The 12250-nt window shown below is 41.3% G+C and overlaps 2 protein-coding genes across 9 annotated transcripts in view; both read left to right on the top strand.

Annotated features, from left to right (window-relative positions):
- ERN1 (endoplasmic reticulum to nucleus signaling 1) overlaps nt 1–1962 on the top strand; it is a 40666-nt gene extending 38704 nt beyond the window's left edge. For all 6 annotated transcript variants that reach the window (XM_083805325.1, XM_083805324.1, XM_083805328.1 and 3 more), the window contains exon 22: nt 164–1962. In XM_083805325.1, the coding sequence (XP_083661451.1) occupies nt 164–370 (207 nt within the window). In that variant the 3' untranslated portion in view covers nt 371–1962. The remainder of the gene's footprint in view (nt 1–163) is intronic.
- A 141-nt stretch (nt 1963–2103) lies between these two features.
- Nucleotides 2104–10562, top strand: LOC310884074 (sterile alpha motif domain-containing protein 9-like). Of its 3 annotated transcripts, XM_083805321.1 has the most exons (5): nt 2104–2346; nt 2790–2950; nt 3858–4013; nt 4895–4940; nt 5436–10562. In XM_083805321.1, exons 4-5 carry the CDS (start codon nt 4937–4939, stop codon nt 10109–10111), a joined length of 4680 nt encoding a protein of 1559 aa, XP_083661447.1. In that variant the 5' UTR covers nt 2104–2346; nt 2790–2950; nt 3858–4013; nt 4895–4936; the 3' UTR covers nt 10112–10562. The 3 variants fall into 3 exon arrangements, with proteins under 3 accessions (XP_083661447.1, XP_083661448.1, XP_083661449.1); XM_083805322.1 differs by having other exon boundaries at nt 2104–2950; nt 3858–4117; XM_083805323.1 differs by lacking the exon at nt 3858–4013 and having other exon boundaries at nt 2104–2950.
- Nucleotides 10563–12250: the final 1688 nt, after the last annotated feature.

Here is a 12250-nt window from a genome sequence, read left to right as displayed (position 1 = left end):
TATATATATAAAATGTGTTTTTTTTACTATATTACTTTACTGTAAAAAAAAAAAGTTACTTTGTTCATGAAAATGCACTTCGTACAGACAGACCTATTTAAAAGAGGGTTTTTGAACAAATGCTCTCTGGCTGAGCTTTTCCCTCTTCTTTCTGTCTTCACAGAAGCACCATTACAGAGAACTGCCTCCTGAGGTGCAAGACACCCTGGGCTCCATCCCAGATGATTTTGTATGTTACTTTACAGCTCGCTTCCCTCACCTGCTTCTACATACCTACAAAGCTATGCATATCTGCTGCCAAGAAAGACTGTTTCAGCATTACTATAATCAGGACTCTGCACAGAAGAGCCTTACAGGAGACACTGTTTGAGAGGAGAGAGATGGAGCTTTCTTAATCTGGGACCAGCATTCCAAGCACAAGGCTGTGAAACAGGCCTACCTTTAGCAGGGAAAAGGGGGAATCAAAGAGCTGAATTCTCTCTCTTTGAGGAAACCAAGCGTCCAAAAAGTGCCTTGTACTCTGCCTGCACTGGATCAGGAGATAGTAAGAGCCCAAGGAGCAATGAAGCTCCAAAAGCAATGAACCCTGGTGATGGAGTTACCCCAAGAAGGGTCTTCAGACAGTGAAAAGGGAGCGTAAAAGCTGGGTATAACCATCATCCAGTATCCCTATACTGTACTTGATTTTATAACTTCTGTTTTACTGCAAAGAATCAAAATACAGTGATTGAAATCATAATTATTAGGGGCTGGGATCTGCAAAAGGAGCCTTTTAGTTGTAGCAAATCATCAGAACCTGCCATTGCACTACTGCCACATTCTCCATTAGGCACACCACAGTGATTGTAAAGGGAATAATTTCTAATTATCTAAAACCTATAAAAAAGACTACAGTTTAATTCCTAACTACCCTGGAAAATTAGTCCCTCCTACTTGAGCAGATACAGTGAAGTTCTAAAAACAACATCGACTTGAAAAAAGTTAAAGGTTTACCTACTTCAAAAATAAACCTCGTTTAATTATCAACCAGTATTCACAAAAGAGCTTGAACAGTACTTGACTTAAAAATCACAGTATCAGAACCAAGCTACGCAAGTAACTTAGCTGGGGAGAGGCTAATGATTTATCTACTGCAAGTGTTCCTTTCTTACAAAGAAAGGTTACCAGGTGCAGAGCCAGAGGTAAGATGAATCCTGGGGGAAAAAAAAAACCTAAATCCAAAGTAATGGAAGATGTACAGAACAGTGAAAATTCTATAGTGTTTTAATTGGAGGAAGAAAGCTGTAAAAGAACCTCATTTTCTGTTTGTACAGATGGATAACTATGTCCACAGGAGACCTTTTTTTTATTTTTAAAAGATGCAGTATTTCTTTTCATTGGCCCTAAAGCTGTGACAAAGCATTAAGTATGTGCAAAGGATGAAGAAATGGTGAACTCTGATGATACAAGTGAGGGTGTTCTTTTACAGTGTATTTATTTAACATATTTATATTTATTTAATTTTTACTACAAAGTAGTATCAAATCAAAGTGGTACAAGTATAAAGCATGCAAAATCTTTCTTAATCATTTTTGTTTCTATTTAATCATATTACAACAACTGGAAAAGTGATACTGCATCTTTCACTGGAATTTGTTAAAGGGGAAACTACAAAGTGGAGAAGCTCATTTGTCTGTGCCATTGTTTTGTTACCTAGTAAGTTATAGACCGTTATATGTATGATTGGGTACATACAGCTATTTTTCTGGAGCAACTTCACTGGAAGTTTTTTCCTAGTTTTACAAAGGATGAAAGCAATTTACTGAAGACACCAACTGTGCAAGTTACATGTTTCTAAAGCTTGAAAAAAGGGTAGTTTTTACCTAAGAAGATTCAAAGCCTATTTCATATTTTTGTATTTCTCATGTAAAGTTCTTTTATAATTCTACTAAATAAAGACTTGTACTCAGATTTAAAAGAAAACAACAACAACTAGAATTTCTTTTCATGATAGCGTGTGCCTGTGGAAATCGGCCAGCCCACTGATCTGTTGGGAATAAACCCAGGTTTCAGAACCAGGGCTAGAGAAGGTGTGGGGGGGTGTGCCCGTGTGAAAGATGGCCACACGAACACCAGGCCTGCAGCAGCCACATCCTGCCTGCAACAGACAGGGCACACACTGCTCAGGGCCTGCTCCAAGCACTCACTTCCTGCTGTTCAAGGCTAAAGTTCTGATGGCAGAAGTTACAGGGGGAAGGAGGCTGGGGAGCAAGCAGCGAGCCTCCCTGAAGGCCCAGGACCCTCACTTTGTTGCCCTGTCCCCAGGCAAGAGGCACCTACCTGGTGGTGGCTAAGGCAGGTGAACAGGTAAGATCAAATGGCTGGAGTGACTGTGTGCAAAAAAATTTACTGCTGTACAGTATCAAGAGTCTTGTAACTAAAAAAAAAATTATGTGAAACAGCTGAAAGAAAACCACGTGATTTACAGGAAAAAGCTGCCTACAAAATTTATCTTTGGTTGGGGGGGGGTGGGAGTGGTGGCATAAACAAACATCATATAGAGCTGTGGGAAGGGGAATTCTATGTAATTATTAAACTATACCACTCACTGTACCCTGCCCCAACACTTTTGATTACCCTGTTTTGGCGTGGTGCTGCCCATCACTTGGGTGTGCACCTCACCAGATGATGCTTGCAGGAAGCAGAGCGTGTCTGCTGAAGCTACAGGCAGGGCTATGCTGCTACAGCACTGCTGGGAAGGGGTGGAGCATTAAAGTGTTTTGCCTAAAGTACTTCCTTTTTATTGCCAGAGATACTTAAGATACCTTTAGAAGAAACCCACCAGAACAGTGTGGAAGACGAGGCTCAGCAGGCAGGGCCTCACACTGCAGCTGGCTGTTGCATCTTTCCCTGCGGACAGGATTTGGAAACACAGCACTGCAAGCAGCTTGATTCCCACATGCTCTGCAAGGTAAGCCTTTGCACTCTGCAAGCCATCCCGCAGCTCTCTGGGTTGGTCCTGCATGCCCGAGCAAGTAGGGCTGGGGGAAAGCTGTGGGTAAGTGGGAAACCTGGAAACCTATTCTCAGCCTGATTTTACTTTAGTGGTAGCAGACCTATGAAAAGCATGGCTCCCCCTGCACTGCCATCCATCTAGCTCTGCTGCCAAAAGGTGTGTGGAGCTGTCTTGCTGAGCAGCTCTTGAATTTTGGGGCTGGGGCAGGAGGGGCTAGGACAGGACATCCTCCCCCCCCCCCCCCCCCCCCCCCCCCGCCACAGCTACAATGCACACAGGTGGCATGGTGGTGGGCCCCGCAGCAGCAACTTGCCTCCCCCAGGTGCTTTTTACAACAGGGGAGCAGGAGCCCACTGGCCAGGGCAGCGCCTCCCCCCAGCACCGCAAGTTTCTATTCCCCGTTAAGTTTCGTTTTCACCAAAGCCACGCCTGGTGGTGTGATGCTGGCTCTGTCCCCACAGGGTGTGACAGAATGACGTGCGCAGGAAGGGGGATGGCACACCACGAGCCACATCACTGTATGAGCACAGCCCTGGGAGGCAGTGCAGAGGCAAAAGGCACTGAAAGGCTAGTATTTATATGACATATTTGGCCTCTCACTAGCCTCTGAACTCTGGAATAGGCAGCCTGTGTACACCTATTCTGGAAAGATCCACTTCCACCCATGGCACAAGAACTAACAACAGTGCCAGAACAGTTGGTCCCCTCAGTGACGCCAGGTACTTGGCTTGCTCAAACCAAATCTATTTGGGCATGCTGGCTCTTTAATCAGCCCACAAACTTTCCACAGCACTAACCGGGCACTTAAATTTAAAACAGACACTTGCTCCACAGTTCTTACAGCATTCCCCAATTCTCCTAGGCCCAGTTGTCTCACCGAACAACCACTTACCTCTCACCAATTCCTGGTCCTGGGGAGCACTCCAGTCACCTTCCAAGTTACAGGCTTCTGACTTTAAGACATTTCTGAGAGCTTCAACAAAGTCCTACTGAGCTGCTTTTTATGCTGGCTGCACTGGTGAGTCTGCTCCTTGGACACCTGAATTCTGAGGAAGCTGCAGGTGATGCTGTTTGTTGTACTGCCATCAGCAGCAGGGAGGGATGGAGCTTACCAGGCTACAGGTACCTGCTGAACCAGTAGAGTTGAGCTTGCACACTACAGTAAGAGCAATGACTCCCCCCTGGATCCCCAGCCCCTTTGCTGTGACTCCTGTCAAGTGGTCCCTAGCTCAGGGATGGTTACTGTTAGCTTACAGTGAATCTAACGTAAATTTCAGTTATGCTGAGCACACTTATTTAACACATTTCTTCCTATAGTACAGAACCAGCTATATTTGCTGCAGCCCATCTCTCTACCACGGTAAATGGAGTCTGAGCAAAGCAGAGCATGTCAGGTATCAGGCCAGGACACCCCCTCTAACCCAAACCAAAGAATCTTCTGCTGGGTGGGACAGCAAGTTATGCTGCTTCAGTGAGCACAGCAACAGATATAGAAAAAGATGGGGAAAAAACAAGCACAGAAAAAAAGGAGCACAAGATAGGGAATAAGAAGGGGAGAAGGGAAGGGGAGATTAAAAAAAAAAACTAACAAAAAAGAGATACAATGCAACCTGAGGGAAACAGTACTGTAAGGCCACCTTTTTTCTGTATTTAGCACTAGTAGTTGTTAGATGGGCACAGCTATCAGCACATGCATCTTCACACATCAGAGAACAGGTGGCTTCATACAGTACAGGTGCACAGAAGCACTGTAGCTGGCAAGAACAGGCTTTTAAGAGGTACAGAAACTACCCTGGACCACAAGAAAAAGTGGGGAGGGAAGGGGAAAACAAGTTAAGTCAACTGTGAGTAACAGGAATGTTAATTGTTATTATTTGACAATTGTTTTTTCACCTCTAGGGTTTTATTCATTAACCGGAGGATTTCTCCCCCACAAAGACAATGGGTATGTGTTGCTTCCAGAAAATTTGCACTTTGAATGTAGTGATTTGCTTTTTAATAAATGCATTTTAAAGGTTCATCTCTACTGGGGAACTAATCAGTATTTTTAGTACCATTACAATCCCTAAGATATTATCTTCATAGATCAGTAAATAAACAAATTCAAGTGGGCAAATAATCTACCTGAACCTCTTCAAGGTTAGCAAATTCAGCCCATCAGTTCCAATAACCTTATCATATAATCCTCTTCTAGAAGAGGAGTGATGAAAACAACCCCAAATGTTTTTGAGTAGTTTCCAAACCTCATGGTTTCTCACTTCACTGATTATTAGCCTTGTACCACTGCTTAGGACTGCTCTTGATTAAAGGTAAGAACACCGTTAGACATCAGAACTGACATATTTGAGAAGACAGTTTCTCATTGTAGCTGGTAGAAAGAAAACAATTTAGCATTCAACACAGACAGCTATTATTAGTAACACAGAATTTTGGTTCCTAGATTACAACACAATACCTGTGGATAAGTGGGATGAGAACCATGTCCGATGCTGGCTACAATCTACTGGAATCAAGGAAGAGTATACAAGAAAACTGCAAGAAGAAGAAGTGACAGGTCCAGTGCTTATGGAACTGAATGAACCTTTCCTCAAAAAAATAGGTATGAAGAAAGGCCAAATCCACATTTTACTCCTCAAAAGAGACGAACTTCGTCAGCTAAAGGAAAATACAAAACAAGAAAAGCATTCCAGTAGCAAAACGCCTGACAGAATTGATACACAAAGAGATTCAGTAAGACCCAAAAATGTCTGTCCTCAAAAAAGTTTAAGCAAAGACAGCTGTGGCCCACTACATGAAACAAGTGGAGAAAACACAGCTTCTACTTCTGGCAAGAAGCAAGGGAGAAATAAATCCCAACCTCAAACCACTGATGAAGTTTTAGACCTCAGCAAATGTCGACCATTTAGAAGTGAAGACCCTGATTTCAAGTACGTGAAAGGCCGAGTTCTTTCTCCAGAAACAGGCGTCAATGGTTTAATCATACCTTGCCACGAATACAAGTCTTTTGCCATTGCTGCAGAACTGAACAAACAGCAGTTGCAGTCAAAGTTTGCCTGTGAAGTGATACGATTTGCTTCAGCCTGCATGAACATTCGAACAAATGGCACCATACATTTCGGTATCATGGACAGTGTTGAAGATAGCGGCTATAAACATGGACAGATCATTGGCATAAAGGTCAAAGATAGGGAATACTATGTTGATGCATTAGATTACATAGAAAAATGTTTTTCTGAAACTGTGCGAGAAATTGCAAGGAAATGTATCCACCCACCTGTTTTTATTGAAGTCATTTCAAAAGACTCTCAGGAACAAAGATTTGTGGTGGAGGTTGATATTGAACCAACATCCAGCGTAGTGAAGAATAAAATTTTTGACGTTTATTTACCTAAATACAACGAAAGCAGCCAGAAGGTGACCCTGACAAAAGATCGAGCTCTCTATCAGAGACTAGGCGCAAAATCTGAACCTGTAAAGCCGGACGATCTAGTTGCTTTTATCCAGGGCTTACAAGACAGGGATGCTCAAAGAGAAAAGGCTGAGCTTCTCAGTGCAGAAGTACATACAGAAGTATCTCAAAACTTGGGAAGGAAGTTATCTATTCTACTAAATGATGGCAAGAACTATATGGACGATTCTCTACGGTACATCCTTGTCACAAACAGATGTACAGAGGATGATCTGAACTCTATCAACTTTTTAATGCATTTGAACATTTTCTGTGTCTTTGACTTTGATGAACATTCTGTGTCAGGACTGTATGGAAAGTACAAAGAACACCATGCAACGAGGTCTTATTTTTTACAGGATTTTTCCAGTGAAAGCAAGACTGGCAACCCTCCAGCTCAGAAACATTTGTGTCTGTTTGATCAGACTAGTTGGATATTCTGCAATGGGCGCAGCGACTACCTTGGGGATGATGAAAAACCTTGCGATGAAAACACATGGATTAGAACCAAAAAGAAATACCTTAAGAAAGCAATCACTCGTATCTGCGATGAAATCCTGCCAAAGCGGTCTTTCATTGTGCTTATCCTGTTGCTATCACCAGTTAAGAAACCGATTGTGGACACTTTTCAGGAATTCTATACAGAGATGAATGGCATGGACTACATCATTTGCATTGCAGAGTCCAGAGAAATTCACGGGAAGTGGGCTAATCTAGCTCAGGCATCGTGCAGCATTGAGACCATAGAACAACGCAGCATTGTGGGAATGAAACTAAGCCATGTAGATGCCACCATTCAAAAAATGCTGCCTTCTACAGCACACCCCAGACATCTGCCAGTTTCCACACGAGCACTATGCACACTTCCTTCGCTTGAAGAAGAGAAAATGTTTTCCCTAGAAATCCTTTGTGTTGATCAATGTGATGATATTAAATTAGATCTTTTGTCTGAAAAAGAAATACAAGAAATAGAACAAAACTTTTACCAAGGGAGAAAAATCACCTGGAAAAATTTCTGGCTTGCTGATAAAGGACACTGTGGGGAAATCATTGAACGTGAAGCATGCAAGGATGCTAGCAAACTCCTAGATGACATTTTACAAGGAACTGGACTCAACTATTCTGTGGCTAAACTAAAGATATTCCACCATCCTGGAAGTGGTGGAAGCACAATAGCACGACAAGTTCTATGGAAAAGAAGAAAGGACTTAAGATGTGCTGTTATCAAATCCTCATATTCACCTGCAACTGTTTGTGAACATGCACTTGCATTTAGAGATTACGAAGAGAAAGAAATCAATCATTGTCTTCCTGTGCTCCTCCTAATTGAAGATTATGATGAAGACTATTTAGAAGAAATAAGGAATGACTTAATGGATGCTGTAGCAACTAGAAAAATTAATTCCCCCAGACCTTACTTCATTCTCATGTCCTGTAGACGATCCAATGACCCCGAACGGCTTTGTAAGGCTTCTCCTCTGGACACAGTAGCCGTTACTCACAAGCTGACAGACTCAGAGAAAACTCTGTTCAAAACTAAACTTGAAAAACTGAAGCAGAAAGATGTCAGGCCAGAATTCATACTTACATTTGTCTTGATGTGTGAGGAATTCAATGAAACATACGTGAGAGATTTTGTAGGCCACATACTGCAAGACATAGACCATTCTTCCCGTGATACACTTTTGATGCATTATGTGGCTTTGCTTAATTTTTATGTACCTAATTCATATGTTTCACTATCACACTGTGAGGCTTTTCTGGGACTGGGTGCATATACAGAAACAAAGTCAAGAGCATATGATTTTAAAAGTAACTTAAGTGAACAAGCAAGAATGATTTTTATTGAACTAAGGGAAAGTACCACCTATATTTCATCTGTTCGGATAATACACTGTCTGGTTGCAAAAGAAATTTTGTATCAGCTTTCAAGGAACCAACCTCAAAGTCAAATTGCAATGTCTCTTCTTCAGGAAAGGATGCTTTTTGAAAATAGATTTGGACGAGAGGAATTCATAAAATTCATCAGAGATCTGTTTATTCGTCGTGATAAGAGAAGCAGAGGCGATAATACTGACAGCCTCTTCTCCCCATTCATTGAACACGTCTGTAAAGCTGAAGACTGTGAAAAAGCTATAGCTGTTTTAAAAGCTGCGTATGAACTTCTTGGAAAAGATGCCTTTTTTGCCCAGCAGCTTGCCAGACTGCATTACAATAATGAAAAATTTGAAGATGCAAAATACTGGGTAGGTGTTGCAAAACTTCGTTTGCCAAATGACTCTTACATTCTGGATACAGAAGGTCAAGTCTACAGGAAATGGTTTAGTTTCACTGTGGATAAGGTGACAGACATTGCTGACATTGACAAGATAGAGATTGCTCTTAAAGCTATGAAATGCTTCAGGGCTGCGCAACAGGCTGCAAAAGCAGAAACAGATAATATGAACAACGCTGGCTATTTTGGAGAAGTAGAAGTAGGATGTCGTCTCCTTAAATTTTTGTCCACACTTGACGTATTTCGCACAAGTCCAGAGGGGGAGTACTCTGAGCTTGTGAAATACCTGATCACAGATTACATTCCTAAAGACATTGAAAAAACATGGGGAAAGCTTCACTCACGCTTAAAAGGCCTACACCAGAACCTGTACAATGCTCTGGAATGGATTTCAGAAGACCTAAGTTATTTCCAAACAGATAAAAACCATGAGAAGGAAGATGATGATGGAAAAGCTGAAAAGGAGGAACAAGTTTATAATCCCAGGAAATGGCTGAAAAGACAGTCTGAGGTATATGCCAAATTCTTCATCTCAGCATCACTTATTGGGGACAACAGTGGTCCTAAGAGCCAGCTGATGAAAGGCATGACTATTTATAAGAGAGGTGGAGGCAGTGTCACAAATATCCTGTCATTCTTGACAGATAAGAAGGAGAACAGGTCAGCTGAAAAGCTAGAAGAGATCCTTAGTTTCTATCCAGAAAATGCACTAAGGGACAGGCTGGAGGACACTGATCTGATCAATTACATTTTGAGCCACATTGTATTAGCATGCTTATCACCAGGATCAGCCAAACTTCTTCCAATGCAAACTCTCCGTGAACTCAGCACAAGATTCTTTAAAGGAAAAAGAACATTTCCAGCAAGTGCCCATTTTTTGCTGACCTTACTATATTGGCCAGATGAGGCATTAGACAAAGAGCCCAATCCAGTCAAAGACGAAATTTTAAGTTCAGCACTTCAAACCCTAAAACGTTTATATGACATCAAGATGAAAGATGTTCCTCCCAGAAAGAAAAGAATCTACACCCACTTCTTCCTAGGAAAGGGCTATGGATTAAGCAAGATTGTGCAAAAAAATAAAATTGATAAATTAATTAGTGGGTCCTTAGATGAGAAGAGAATGAAGTGGCTACATGGAACTGTATGGAATAATGCCAGGATACGTGACATTCTCAGAAGAGTTTCAGGTTGGACCAAGGATAGAAATCTATTTATACGTGGCCATATGAAGGAGTTTCCAGTCTTGCCACTCCATCGTGATTCAGTGCCCAATGGAAACGAGAATGTGACCTTTTATTTAGGATTTTCATTTAATGGTCTTGTTGCTTTCAATATTGAGGTTGAAAATAATCTAAACATTCCAACTGGCACCAGAGGACACAGTGTTTAGTACATTAACAGTACCTACTGCACTCTTAGACAGTGCAGCACTGGAAAAGGCCTGTTGTCACATTAAAGAAAAAAGACTGCATTGGCTGGACACCAGGTAGTAAGATAACCACAAACTACTCCTACGCTATGAATAAGGATCTAAAAAATTTGAAACCTACTAGTAAAAATGTATCTTCAAACAGAAGCCTTTTATGTTTTTGGAGTCACCAAACAAAATTTTATATCTAAAGCAGCAATAATTCCTACATTTGCTTGGGGAAGTGTGGGAGAAAGAAGGCCACTATTACTTCTCCCCACCCCAGCATTTGAAGAACTGAGCTCCAAAATAAACAGGCATAGCAGGGATCCCTGCCTTCTCAGCTCAAAGGCCCTAGTCTTTGAGCTCAAAGACCCTAGACATTCAGCTAATTTATGGGTGATCATCATCAATAAAAGAATGTGTCTACCGTTAATTGTATGGTGTTTTTTCTTCTCCCTGAACTGGAAACAAAATTTTTAAGTGAGCTTACAACATATACACTACACTGGCTTTAACACTCACTACCACGCACCATGTATTAAATACGCCTATGCATCATCAACTGCAAGCCAACATCTATTACAGAAGCAGAGAGGAATAATAAGCAATTTTTAAAAATTGACTCTGCAAACATCAGAAGTGATAAAAACAGGTCTCAGTTTTTACATCACTCTTACATTGCTTTTCCATGTAAACATTACAAACCATACTGCAGGCGTCTATAACTGGAGCAGGGAAGCAGAGACATAAGCGGTTACATAGTCGTGACATAAAATATTACTTGTAGGAGCTGCTATGATTTCATAGTCCAAACAATTCCTGCACTTGGGAAAGTGTTTTTGCAGCATTATCCAAGATATTCACATGCTATATATACAATAGGCAAACTTGCAAGTTACGTCTGTTCTTGAAGAAGTCGTCTTTGTCTAGCTTTATTTACTAATTTAAAAAATACAAAGTTTGTTGTCAGTACTGCTTCTGCAACCATTATGTCACATGAAATCTTTAATAATAAAGCAGCCTATTATTCTTTGAATTCAGCGTTGTTCGATAGTGACGGAGTTGCTAGAATTTTCTAGAAGACCTATAATATAGCTTAAGTTTTAACATGGTAAATAACCTTTAAAAAGAATCACAATTTCTACATGAGCTGAATTACCCTACCTGAAGGTATAGCTCTAACAGCAGTAAGGTGTGATTTGCTTTTCCAACTTCAGTCATGATCTGGACACAGCCAAAACTGTAAAAGGAATTGCAAGGCACTGTGAATTCAGATCAACTTAAATCTCAAAACAGGATGAAACCAAGGAAAATTCTATCTAGTTCAAGCCTTCACTTCTGGTACCCAGGAAAGAGAAACAAAGCTTGTGAGTACTGGTTAGGCAACAGTTGTCTCCATACCTTGTTTTCAACCTGGGAGTGACACACAGTAGCTAAGCTGCCTGGTTCAAGGGTTGCACTTTCTGATTGTGCAATCCAGGCTGGCAGATTTTGGTTAAGCACATCAACAGCAACTTTCCCCAAGATGTGCTAGAAAGGCACACTGGAGGGACAAACCATGACAACATCTTAACTGCTAGCAGCCAGAGAGCTGGGGTGCTGGAGAAAGCACCTTCTGCCCAGCCCTGATGCAGCAACAGTGGAAGGGGATCTGAAAAGTTAATTAAGCAAAGGCAGTTTTTTTAAGCCTGCGTGGGCCACAAGAGTGGCTTCAATATGGCATAGCCCAAAGCAGAAATAGGAAGTGAGATCTTACTGACAAGCGTGTGAGCTAAAAGCAAGCATTTACTTCCTGATTGTTCATACAACCTGCTCACATGCTGTGACAAGAGCAAAGATTTTGTTTTAAAACAGAAACTGCTATCACTTAATAGTGAAAAACTTAAGACAGAAGACTTGGCCAAGAGGCTTTGTCTTGTAACTTGTTTTCTTAAACCAAGCCTGCCAGGCACCTGAGATTGTAGACAGCAATCCTTTGGTAGCCCACACATTTTTGTACAGAAAAAGGACAGTAGATTAGCACCAAAAGACAGTTAAATATGAAAAATTTGAGATTCACTTGCTTGTCTCCAGGTATAAAATCACTTCAAGATAGGGCTCATATGAATGAGTTCTTGC

This window comes from Anser anser, assembly GCF_964211835.1.
Source record: "Anser anser genome assembly, chromosome: 19".
In the NCBI taxonomy this organism is placed as follows: domain Eukaryota; kingdom Metazoa; phylum Chordata; class Aves; order Anseriformes; family Anatidae; genus Anser; species Anser anser.
This window is presented reverse-complemented; position numbering and strand designations above follow the sequence as displayed.